Raw genomic sequence first — 13,594 nt, 5'->3', positions numbered from 1 at the left:
TGGGGGAAGGACTAAATAAGAAAAAAAGAAGGAAAATGATTACAGTGTTACAGAACACATTTCTGATTCAGAGATCAATGTAGTTGCAGACCACCTTTCCGTAAGGTGAGAAATGGGACACAAAAAGCTATTTGCATAACAGCGAAACAAAAGAATTGTTAATAGGCTGAACGTTCATATGAGCATTTGTAATGATCTTCCTTTCCCAGCAGATCAGTATGGACTAACACATATCTGCTATGGCTGCTGGCCTACAAAATCTCATCAGGTTTCCCAGTCAATAGTGCTTATGAAATCCACACAGCTGTCTCACAAGAACACTGAAAAACCCTTTTTTCACCCCAGAGTCACTGAATACTCCCAGTCTGAGTTCTTTCAGGGCAATATGAATCCTGGAAATGACAAAAGCATACTTCATGAAAGCCACAATCTGTCCTGACACCCAACTCTGACTCCTCAGGCATGGAGAGAAGTTCAGTATGAGAAATTCAGTAAGGCAGAGAAAGAATTTTAAATTAATTATATGGAATAATGGATATAGACATGATCACAGGATCCAGATATGGTAATTATCATTTCTTATCACTTTGTACTGCATGTCTGCTGAAGGCTATGGCCCCTTTCCCATGACTACTGCTCCACAGCATAGCCGATGTAAGGGAGACTGTGACTGCTCCTCATGTTTCCCTGTCAACTTAAGTGCAACTGGCTGACACAGCACTGAGGCTGACATAGACAGGTTAAAGGATACCTTGTGCTGGGTAAGCACCAGGGGAAGAAACCTCTAGCTGGGGTTTGTGATAAGCAACTGGGGAGTGATAATGTCTCCAACAAGTATACCTACATCCGTCTGATCTATTACAAAATTATCTATCTCCCAAGAAAAGGAGGGTCTGGATATGTTCATTCATGTTTTCCCCGTCCTATCTTGAAGAAACAGCAGAACCTTGCACCCTCCCTGATATTCAGAGCACCCTCTTTTTCATCCCCTTTTTCTCAACTACTCACAAGTGAAAACATTCTCAAAATTATTTGAAATTAATTAATCATGCAGAAGCTGCCAGTTTCTTTCCCTGGTGCCAAAGGAAGTTGGATTCAAACATCACTTCAGGTATTAGGCAGGAGCCTCAGGTGCCTATGTAGTCGGAACTAGAACTATTTAGACCTATTTAGGTCTATATGAGACCAGAATCAAAGAATGGCTGAGTTGGGAAGGGACTTACAGAGCCTGTTGAGGCCAATCCCCTGCTCAGAGCTGGGTCAGCTACAGCAGGTTGCTGAGGATCATGTCCCCGTCAGGTTTTGAGTGTCTCCAAAGACGGAGAGTCCATATCCTCTCTGGGCAGCCTGTTCCAGTGTTTGACTACCCTCACAGCTTCTTCTCATGTTTAAGCTGAATTTCCTGTATTTCAATTTGCACCCATTCCTCCTCATCCTGTCACCACCAAGAAGAGTCTGAGCATTCAGTACCTCATCTGCTCATTTTCTTGGGTAGTGACAATACCAGTGCTGCTCAGTGCCCTAATCCATGTGGAGCAGTTCAACCTGATGGAACTGTGTACTCACTCTCCAGCATTACAGCACAACAAACTGCAGGACAAAGGGCTCAGACAGTTGTTACTGTTATGCTGAAGAGCTGGGCATACATAGGAAAGTAAAAAGAAAACTTAAAAAACCTTACAGTAGTTCAAAGCCTGAAATGAAATACTTTTCTCTACATCCAGTAAAATCCTAAGCCTTTTTTAGATTTAGAATGAGAATAATGATTCTCTAGACAAGATGAGCAAGATTATAGTAAAGATCGCATATGTCTTTTGAAGAATGATATGAATCTCTAAATAAACAGAAGAAAAAACACTCAAAGACTAAATGGAACTCAAGTAGTCTCAGCCTCATAAATAGATACTCAACCATTCTGTCCAAGTATCAGGTCTGCCCATCTACAAGTCAATTTGAAGGAAGACATAACACAGCTACTGGCAGAAGAGAAGCAAAGCTGCTTTACACTGTCATTTCTGTTGTGGTCTTTCACTACCAGACAGATGTTTTCCCTATTCTACTTATAACGTGGCAAAGTTGTAGCACAGATGAAACAGATCAGCAGATTACTAGAGCTTCTGTCCAATCCAGGAGCAATGTCAAGCTGAAGCTTGTCCAGAAGATCCAACCATAGTTTCCTCTATGTGTGCAGGACTGCGTTATGACTGGTTCTCAAATGCAGCTCTGCTTTCTAACACATATTAGTTCTAAAGTGATCATGGCAGATAACTGCCTGGTTATGTTGTATGTATACAGTGTTTTCAGGGAAAAATCTGGAAAGACAGCCATGATCTAAAAAGCAAAACTATTAAACTCAGCACCTTTATGACAGTCTTCCTTCACCTTGATCTAAAGTTTCTTTTAAATCGTAAATACTTGTCTGAAAAATGGTTAACTTGTTTCCAGAAATATGAGCTTTGACTCTGTTGCAACTAAAAGCTCAGCAACAAGACAAGCTCCATAATTTTATCTAAAAATTGCATATTTATCCTAGCCAAAAGCATAATGCCATGAGATGTTAAAAGCAAAATAAGCAGGCAATAAACACTGTTTTCCTTTCCTTTTGTTAGATTAGTCTAAATTGTCTGCTTTTTGTAAAGTCAGTTGTGCTTTTATCCTCCCTCATGAACTTGGGTACATCAAATAAGTTTTTCTTTTTCTTAAAAAATACCCCAAAAATCATATTAAGAAGGTAACACAAAGACTTAAGGTGTTTGATCAAAACTAGAAAGCAATTTAGCCAAATAAATGTCAATACAAACCAATAAAACATTTGAAGTCAATGTGGTGTTTTCCAAATACAGGAAGTTAGTATCTTGCAAATTCTGTTTTACAGACAAGTCCATGCATACATGTATTTTCCTGGAATATTCCATTTTTAAGGATCTTTAAACATGAGAACAGGTTAGCATATTGAAGGTTACCAGACCACTGTTCCATACAAACTGAAATTCATAAACTGGCATAAGCAAGCAGACACTGCTTTGCCTTGTAAGCATATAGATACTGTAATATATCAGTTATCCATATTAAATAATCCAAACCCTAAATATTATCTAATTTAATCTTTACGAATAAAATTTAACAGGTCAGAAATGGTCATGGCATTTTATAGTACAATAAATGGGTCATGACATCCAGAATACATCTACCATTACAGATCACTGATTGATTGTTAATCTTCTGACACATTTACTCTTTCTTAGCTGAGTCTTCATGTGCTCCATTAGTTTCCTAATTGCATATATATATAAGTATCTACTTTATGCAAGAGTCATCTCCCTAATGAAACTATAATTTGGGAGATTTAAATGCATAAAACATTGGAGGTCACTCCAGCAATATTTTAATCACTATACTATCAAAGAGATTTTGGCTAATCACCATGTAAGTAACAGTGAGCAGTAACTAAGAACATTGACAGCTAAGAAAATTAAACCCCAAGTTAATATTTTGACCTTAGCTCATGCTACTGCGCCTTTTTAAGTTTTATATCTTGGTAATAGCCTCAATTAATGCTGGAATGTCATCTGGATTTGCAACCTCAATGCTCATTCTCCTTCCTCTGTTGGATCTAAGCCAGAACACTTCAATATGCTTGACCGCAGTACCATGTAGGTTATCGTGATTCATGAGATACTGTATTTCTCTCCTAATGCATGAGTTGTGTTGCAATAAAAAATGAAAAAAGCCTGACATTATTTTAGAAATCGTTACAGCAAATAAAAGTGGCTCCAAGGGACTGACTGCAGGAAGTCTGCAGTGCTTGGACTACTGCAAACACACAACCTCCACTTCATGGGTGACTGCACCAGCAGAAGCACCAAGCTATTACTATTACAAAGAGTCAGGATGAAAATAGCACAAATCACCTGTTATTGCACCCAGGGGCAATCAAAGGTGGGCACCACTTGACAAGAAAGTACCCATGGTTCACGTGTCCCTCTTATTTCTCTGTGCTAGTGTCTGTGAATGTGCTTTTAAATTTCACCATCAAATACTCACATCATCAGCTGCATATGCCACTTCGTCTGAAAAGTTTCTTTGCCTGTAAAGAAAAGGAGAAAAAAGCCAGTAAGGAAAAACCAGCACCTTTCAAGCTAAATATTACACTTAGGTAAGGAAAGTCAATGGTCAAAATGTCTGTGAGCTACACATTGTCCCAAAGTACATACTAACACCACAGTTAGTATGTGAAAAAAACCCCACAAATTAAAGTGCAACCAAGCAAAATAATCTGCTTTTAAAAGTGTCAAACAAACCCAATTAAGACTAATTCACATGCAAGCCATGCTTTTATTTTGAGGTTGTAATGTCAGCTTGTAACAAGTGGCTTTCACTTTAGAACACTAAAGTGAAAAACACCCTCTTTTTAGGTATTTGTCCCTGTTCTTGCATTTATTACTAGCCCCAAAACTGACTGGGATTGCTGAGGTGTATAAATGCATTCATGTGTGTAAGTGTTTTGGGAATCAGTCCTTAGTTTTATAACTAAGTTTTAGTAAATTACTTTTTGATATATTAAGAAGAACTAGTCTTAATGATTGTTTGTTTGGCCTAGTCCATCCTGTTTTACACTGCATTCAGCATCTGATCGCACTATTCCATAGAGCGATAAAAATAGTGAGTGGATTCCTTCCCAGCTATATAGCAAGCACAGGTCAATGCAAGTTTCCTCTTCAGGCTCCTTGAAATTTCTGTCTACTCTTTTTGATGTTGTTTTAATTAAAATAATTCTGTATTTTAGTTAAGATTTTCCAAAATGTAATAAACTTTAATACACTGAATGTACTCTTTTAGAATTACCAGCCAGCAAAAGTAAAATAAAACCCCAAATCAGTTATTTACTCATAGAACAAATGATAGTGTTACTGGTTTCTAGCCACCCACCTAGATTTCCCCTTTTTTCTTTCTCTGTGTATGTTTCAATCCGTTCCCTCTTTCATGTTGGTCATCTATGGAGAATTCAGCTTGTTACAGCACATAGTTGCATCTAATCCCTCTTCTCCTTTTGGATCTTGGAATGTTTTGACACTTCAGTTACAGTAAGTGTACTATGAGTTAGGGATGCAGAGCCAAATTACACTGAAACAGAATTACCAGTGTTTGTATAGACAGCAAATCTGTTCTACAGCATTACAAAACAATTGTAATGCTGAGTGTGTTTCTCTACCCAAGTCTTCTGACAGTTATTCCATTACTGTATCCCAGAATTTGTATAGGATTGTGAATATACTCTAAACTGATTGCAGCTGTGCTACTGCTGCAAAGGCAGGGGTAATCCTGGCTTGGCAGAATGGCTATGGCTTTCTATTCAGATGGACATACTTTTAGACAAGGAGATGAGGTTGGCTAAAGCCGATTTAGCAGGAGAAAGAAAAGGAAAAAGCAGCTAGTTCTTATACCATCATCATCTCCCTACATGCATGAAACCAGAAAAACCAGTAAGACAGTTGTTCTCACACATGTATAACTATTATTTTCTCTGTATATTAATTACGAGTCAGCTAAGATCTAACACAGCCAAAATAAATTACCTATCTTGTGATATCAAATACCCAGCAGCAGTATCAAAAGGTAGCAAGGGTCGGATCCTGCAGTGGACTCTGATATTTCCCCTCAGTTCCTAGGGTTAGAATATTAAGATGCATTTAACACAAACTACTGAAGAGGACAAATACACTGGAATTTGTGAAGCAGACAGGAACGTGTTAAGGAAAGCAGGTGTTTACAACATCACAGCTTTAGTCTCTGTGGAGAGAAAAATAGCATCAATATCATTTGCCTTGAGAAGTTAGGAGAAAACACTTGAGGAATTATAGGCTCTTCAGAGCTCTGGAATGGTGTAGCCCTCTTCAGTCTATATGGCAAAAAAGGCTTCCAATCTGAGCCATTTTCCTCTCTTCAGTCTCCTTTTTATTTGAGCTTCTTCTATTAACCCAACATACAAGATTACACACTCCATTTCTCTTCCATCAGCCCTGAGGAAGATGTAGAATATAAAACATTTTGTACCTTTTCCTCTCCACTGTGTGTTCTTACATGACTAAAAAGCCAGTAACTGATTTGTCTCTGCAGGCTGTTTCAGACTTCGGTTTATCTGACCTGGTGTTTTTCCTTCCTTTTTGTTGGTGATCAGTTCTTCTCATTTTATATCAGTGAAAACAGCTTGCCTGTGATTACTAGTGATCACTGGCATTAACTCCCCACTGCCTTGGGGAACATCCTTTCCGTAAACTGCAACACAAGGCAGAGTTTGGAAGGTAAGTACTTTTTAACAAAGAGATTAATTTTCCCAGAAAGAAGATCTTAAAAGAATTTTGTTTGAAGGTGGCTTGTGTTTCTAAAAATCAGGTCCTGAATCAGGCAACCCAAAACTAGACATTTGTGGGGTAGGGAGGAAGAGTAAAGTTAAAGGGCAGAAAGGAAAATATGAATTCCAAATGAACCATCACTAATGGCAGAGCAGGATACAGCTGTGGCATATTTGGAAAAATAACGCGTGGCCATTTTGCAATTTCAAGTTGATTTTATGAATTCTAAAACAACTTCAGAAGCAGCAAATTTAGAGAAGAAGATGAAGAAACTCGAGTGTTGTCCACTACTCAAAATAGATGATACTCCTTAAGGCAATATGTTGCACAAGTGCATTTGGAAGATGCTTGTGTAAAAAGAATGGGGTAGGATTTCTTGTAAGACAAATGGGCCTCAGCAAAGAAACGTATCATATATAAGACAGCTGGGGGAGGTGGTATATTCATTTAAAGTATATTCATTTGTTTTATTGGTGAGGAAATTGTGAGCATAACTACAACAAAATAACAAAATGATCTGTCATTAAATATACTTACAACTAAGCTATTATGTAGAGCTCTCCTCTTTTGCGTTTCTTTCTCATATCTCTCTGTCACCTCTTGTAGAGACTGCTCGAGATCAAAAGCTTTTATCTGAAACACTAGAAGAAAGCAGTTTCAAAGAACTGAACTCTGTGACTTCACAAAATGAATTTTCCAGTAGCACCTCATGAAATATGAGCATAAACCTTTTTAACTTCTACCAAACTTTAATTAGGAGGCTTAGTTCCTGATTTACTAGACACCTGAAAAATCCCATCATTCTTCTTGCTGTGGGAAGTTACAGATAATCACCACAGGTATACATGTGAAATCTTGAAAAACAATCAAAAATACAAGATATTTAAAGGCAGTTCAAATGTATCAATTTAGTTAATGTTCTGTGTCAATGAAGCCTGAAGTCTAAACTTGAAGCTTCTGAATGAGGCTGTCACTTGCAAGGCTCATGCCATATTTGCAGATTATTAGATTCATGCCAGCTAACTTTACAAGAAGTTAATCTATCATTTATCCTCATGTACAGTGCTACTAATCCTGTAAAACAGCTATGAGGATCCCTTTTGAGATAGGTGCACTCACTTCATGGCTAGGATTTCATTAAAAAGATTGATCTTTCGAACCCCAGGGAGTCTGCTTCACAAAACCAAGGAGAGCAATATGGATCATTACAAAATCCTTCTAACTTCACTAATGGTTATATTTCATTACAATTACATGAACACTGAGCAGGCCTAAAACAAACACCCAGCCCAGAAGGCACACAATGTGACTGTAAATTTGTGTAAAAAGCAAGCTTTTAGGAACCCCAGCAGGCTATCAATCCCTCCAGCAATTAGTGAGCAGTTTGAAGATGTGGATTATCAGATAAAACCATAGTCTGAGAGCTGAGTTAGCAGGATGGCCACCAGCCTCAGTATGTGCCACCTTTCAAAGAAAGGAACAGACTTAAAATCTCAGCATGTCACACATATGATTTATGCTCTCTTGTATAGACCAAAAATCTGATAAATTCAAGGGACATTTGTCTACATTTGAGATTTCACAGATCTTATTTTTGTAATATACATGCTGTCAACAGTTGGAGAATCAAAGCCTAGGAGTTTCACTAAGAAAAATGTGGAGTAACACTAGCATATTTTTCTTTGGAGAATCACATGCAAATATGTTACAATAAATTGTCAAAGTGATTCGTACAGTCACTGACCCCTAATCATACAGTATTTTTCAAAATAGGAGGTTGGAACCCATTGATTAAGTAATCTCCATAATATGCATCTTCATTTATAAATTTGTGTACACACACTTTGAAGTCTCTTGAATAAGCAGTAAAGCAACAGGTGCTAAGGGTACTCTGCCATTCTTGAGTCTTGAAAGAAAAAACCAAACCCTACTTTGTTTCAGTACTCAAATGGTCTCTTTACGAGGGCTCTCAGAAGCCTACTGGACGTTATACATCCAGTTTCAGTTAACTTATGCCCTAATTACTCAATATTTTTTTCTAACTAGCCCTCCTATGGTGAAGACGACTATGAAAACAGAAATCAGCCTTGGGGCTTCCTAATTTGACACCAGGGCTTTTAAGCAAACAGGTGAAGGACTGCAATCTGCAGAGAATGAGTCAAGTTATTGCATTTAGCAGATGGCATATTGATATTTGTAAGAGTGAACCATCAGTTTTAATGTCCATCTTCTGTAAAGCTTTACATGAAGCGCAGAAAAATTTCTTCAACAGAAGCTCCACAAAACAAATTTCCTAATGCACAAATTGTTTCTGAACTTCTAATTTTTCTGAAAGTGGAGTTATATAAATATAAACATTTAACATTTTCCTAGTTTTCCGCTTGGCATCAGCTGCAAGCTATTCAGAAGTTGTATTTTTGTCCATAACCTAGAGGCAGCCACTGGGTGCATCTGTTTTTAATACTAATAACCTGCTCTTCATTATTCAAGAAAAGTAGTCACTACATGCCTGCAGCCATTATGACGTCTCTTTCCCCCACATTTTTCCCATCTCATTGACCTATATGGAAACTTTGAGGGAGCTGGGAATGATGATTTCTCTGTTTAAGCATCACTGAGCGCACTTAGACTCTTCATCAATAATCAGACTAACAGCTGTAGAAGAGTGATGGCTTGCAAACATGTTCAGGATTGTTATGTTTCTTTAATTGACAGTCCTGGTTAAGGAGCTTGTCATCCCCTCCCATTCAGTGCTGCATCAAACCTTCTGCTGTGCTCACACAACTGCTTCCAGAGGCAGGTGAACCTCTGTCCTGGATTAGCTCCCTGAGCTGTGTGTGGTCATACAAACAGTTATACCAGCATAATGGAAAGTCTAGTGAGTGGATTTTGATTTGCAAGTAAAATTGTCTCTGTGATGTACAGAAATATTAAAAATCCAGTCTGTTCTAATTTCAGACAGTATTTTCAGAAATCTCTGAAATCACCTGAGTCCTTTTCTGGTACAATCAAAAGCAGACAAATTTCAACTAAAGCAACATGTTCTTTCTTCCGCTATTCTAAAATGGTCAAGACAACAAGCCCGAGAACTTCAGATTAAAAACGTTACAGCTGAGCCAGCTCAGCAGCAGTCTGGTAGCAGCTGCAATCAACACAAAAGCTAAATCCAAATTATCAGTCATAACCTCTGCAGATTTATTTGTACTCTAATGCTTCAGAACTCCTTGCTGATCTAATGTCAAACAAAAAACATGCTACAATTTCAGTGACTCATTCCTCAAAAATCAAACTCAAGCTTTAAACATTAATAACATTTAACAATGACATTGTTGGTGTTACATGTTTGAAATATAAGCGCAATGAGTCTTACTTTGCATTGCTTCATTTTGCAGCTGTATCCCTTGGACTGCTGTCAAAACTTGGTAAAGATAAGTCTTGCTTTGACGCTGAAAGTCTTTTGAAAGCTCAAGAGCAAATGAACGGAGGCTCTTCAGGTCATGCTTAAGCCTCTTCTCAGCAAGAACAAAAAATATGTTATTAAGACACAACAAGAGCAGTTAAGGAAGAATCAACATACCACCACCACAAATAATTATGGTGAGATATCACAGTCAGGAACAACCCTCTACTTATGAAGGGAAGTCTTCAGTATATCTTTCAGCATGTTTAGAGAAGGATCCTGCAAGATATTTAGAAATGTCATTTCCTAAAAACTTCAGCAAGGCTTTATGAATCCTTACCATGTTGTGGTACATGCTTCGACCATAACACAGCTTCAGTTATAACACTCTTTCTTATTCCATCAAACAAAAATAAGTGTGTGTGAGCATGTGTGTGTCTGTCCACTTATATGACATATCCAGAATTACCAAAGAAAAATTGTGATCCATATATCCCTTATGGCATTCATTTTCCACACTTTGATTGGGAGGTATTTGCTAAGCTTCACTTTAAGTAATTTCTTAAATAACCCAATTCAAGGCCTTCCTATGAGAATACCCATACTCTGTGACATTTTATTTTTCCAGTGGGGTTACAGACCTTGTATTAATAGACTAGTTTCAATGATCAAACATAATCTAAACTAAAAGGAGAAAAATCACTGCACTTCTCACTCTCAAAAGCCACAAAATAGAACTGGGAAGGAGTTTTAGGTTTTTGTTTTGTTTTTCACTACGGGTATGGGATTACCATTAACCTAGACTTTTATTTGGAGAGCTTTGCTCTCTTGCCTAACATTTATTGCTCTTTGATAGTAAACCATCTCGGTCCGCTGTTATTGCATCTCAAGCAGTTCTGCCGCTCTAGGTAACCTAAGATACAAAACACCACCACAAAATTTACTGAGCAGAATCACTGTAATTAGAACAGAACAGTTCAGTTGGAAGGGAACTACAACAATCATCTAGTCCAACTATGCTACAATTACGCAACATCCTTCTGCCTGTTAAGAATCAGCTTTCTTTCCCTAGGTATTTTTCAGTTATTTTATACAGGCATCCAGTGCTGCCTTGAGAAAAGCTGACATTTGTCAGCGTCCCTAAAAGGAATTCACTATTCTATGGGGTAACTTAAGGAATAAGTACTTCAGCAAAGGAAAATAGTATGGCACTGGCAGAACAGTTCCAGTCTCTTTCATGCAAAATTGAGACAAGCTGAGTGAGAGCAGAGCAAACTACTCCCTCTGGTGAGGTCTGCCAAAGCAGTGAAATCAGTGGAGCTCTCCACTGATTTCACTCCAACAGTGAAATCAATGGAGCTCTCCAATGCTTTTATAAAGGATCTGCCTATCTGGTTAAAGCATATCACAATTACTGGTTTTCAGGGGATGTCCATATGATAGTCAAATCAGGGATTGCAAGGTTTTGATTACACAAATATCTAGCTCAGATATTGATAGAACCTATACACAAGATCCTGGTGCTCAGAAGCAGCCACTTCTACCAGCTTCTCAAGGTGGCCTTGCAACCTATTGCAGCAAAATCACTACAAATTTTAAGCTAATTCGGGCATTGCCACACCTCACGGCGAGCACTGCTGTGAACACAATAAAACCATAGATCACGTTCATCTCTGACCATTTCCTGGGTTTTACTGTATTTGATAAGCATGTAAATATTCAGGGCATAGATCATGCCTACGTTATTACTAAATGTCTTTACCTTTATTGCTCCATACAGCTGGATTACAACAGAACTCCTCTGCAATTTCTGCTGCTGGCCATGAGCAGAGTAGAGCTGCAATACTTCATTAGTGCTTCTTCCAGCTAACCCTTGATACTGTTTAAAAAAACCTCAACAAATCAGTTAAAAATCACTTTAAAGCACTCATGTTTTCTGTTGCATTCTGCCCCCTTTGCCCCTGTAAACATTTCTAATCCAACTATCTGATCACATATGATGTTGTGAATACATAATTTCTTTGCTTTTACCTTTTTCTGAGTCATGTGAAGGATCACCTCGAGGCAACTGGCTAACATCACGAGATTTTACTTCCTTACGGTGGTAAACCTCAGCAGCAGATTACTAACATGCGTTTGCAGTACCTAAGACCTCTTACTTATGCTTGAGGTGGATCTAAATGGTTAAAACTGCCTTCATATATGGAAAAGGCGGGTTACACAGCTGGTTTAAGTGTCTTCTGGTAACTACGTTCGGTGCAGGAAGGTCTTTGAAAGGACATGAAATAGAACAAGGACACATATAAACACGTGTTAACTGCTAAAGTCCTGAAGAAGCTGGTAATACACAGCCCCCAACTTAGCGTTCATTGCTCTAGCTTCCTGCTAACACCAATTCCATTACGTACTGTAGAGTTGCAGTAGCGCAAAATGGTACCAATAAAGCGCTAAGCTGTGTCTTCAGTGATCAAAGCAACCAAAGCAACTTTTAAAGGATGTGGAGAAAAATGCTTTCTAATAATCTAAAATTACTTATTATGCAAAAGCAATTCTTATGGCCAAAATTTTTTTGAAATGTTGAAATAAAAAAAAAAAAAGAAAAATAGAAGTAGTGCAACTTTAAATATTGAAGGTCAAGAACACACAAAAGAGATCTCTGTAGAGTACTTGTGAAATTCTGTAATATGACAGAATCTGTGTTATATGACAAACTGCATTTCCATCATTTACTGACAGTCCTTGTGCTTAAAATGAGCTGCAACTTCTTCACCTACTTTCCCCTGCCACCTGTTGACATCTATCCTTAACTAGTACTAATAGCTTCTTTCTTTATTTTTGGAATGACCTTGTCTCTAGCACAGACTTATTTCCTACTTTATTCAGGCCATACATTTTATGGCTGCATTTCCCTGTTATTTAAATTAACAAAGCATAGAGGAGTACACCATGAAAGAGCTAAATCTACTTACATCATCTGATAATGATAGCTAAAAGTAAACATTTAATTGCAATTTAACTACAGATGACATCTGCAAAAACAATACAACATCCTGGAGCTGTTAAAGTAAAGATAGATTACATTTTCCAAGAAAAGTACTTCACTTATGCAAACCAACTTTTTCATGTGGCTTTTTCACCTTCATAAAGCATGCATCTTCTATTTAAAAGTGCAACTGGAGGTCCTGCACAACTATACACCTTAAAACTAACATAAAGAATTATTTTGTGGAAAAAAAATAGTAGAAAGAGATTATTAAAAGATAAAACAGAACGAAACACACCAACAAAAAAACCCCACACCCAAACCAACAACTCTTTTTGTTTTGTTTTGTTTTCTTTTGTTACAGGCTTTAAGCTCCCAGACATTGAGATTGATTCTACGCAATGTTCATGTTCTTTTCCTTTGAGGATTTTCAGGACTCCGGTTACTCAGAAGCAGTATTTACAAATATACTTGACAAAAATGCGTACAAGTAGCACACCAGAATTAGTAGGTCTAATCACATGTGAAAAGTTAAGCATATATGTAAGCAATTGCAGTACTCAAGACTTACTGTTAAATAAGCTTAAGCTAGTTAAAACCTACTTTTAACATCTGTTTTCCACCATCTGCACAGGTTCCCCTGACCCCACATTTTGCTCAACATGAACAATTAAAGTGGAATGGTCAATTCTACTGTCATTGCAGTCAACCTCTCATCACTTCCACTATCAAGTTTATCTTTATTGCAAATGCTGCCTATGCTGCCTTGGTGTTGAGGTTTTCTCCATTAAAATAGTTTTAGCATTCATCAGACTTGTTCCAAGGCCAGAACTTGCAAATCTGTGCTCGTGCATAAGA

General features: G+C 37.7%; 1 protein-coding gene across 2 annotated transcripts in view; it reads right to left on the bottom strand.

Annotated features, from left to right (window-relative positions):
• Positions 1–13,594, bottom strand: part of KIF25 (kinesin family member 25) — a 42,392-nt gene that overhangs the window by 25,558 nt on the left and 3,240 nt on the right. The window contains exons 1-6 of one of the 2 annotated variants that reach the window (XM_030499988.1): positions 11,785–12,279; positions 11,516–11,632; positions 9,724–9,862; positions 6,891–6,994; positions 5,577–5,665; positions 4,045–4,087 (exon numbers count right to left, since the gene is read on the bottom strand). In XM_030499988.1, coding sequence (XP_030355848.1) covers positions 4,045–4,087; positions 5,577–5,665; positions 6,891–6,994; positions 9,724–9,862; positions 11,516–11,632; positions 11,785–11,832 — 540 coding nt within the window. In that variant the 5' untranslated portion in view covers positions 11,833–12,279. Of the gene's footprint in view, positions 1–4,044; positions 4,088–5,576; positions 5,666–6,890; positions 6,995–9,723; positions 9,863–11,515; positions 11,633–11,784; positions 12,280–13,594 lie in introns of those variants that run through there. The other variant, XM_030499987.1, reaches the window with a different exon arrangement.

This window comes from Strigops habroptila, chromosome 10, assembly GCF_004027225.2.
Source record: "Strigops habroptila isolate Jane chromosome 10, bStrHab1.2.pri, whole genome shotgun sequence".
In the NCBI taxonomy this organism is placed as follows: domain Eukaryota; kingdom Metazoa; phylum Chordata; class Aves; order Psittaciformes; family Psittacidae; genus Strigops; species Strigops habroptila.
The sequence above is the reverse complement of the archived record's forward strand: the minus strand, read 5'-3'. Positions and strand labels throughout refer to the sequence as shown.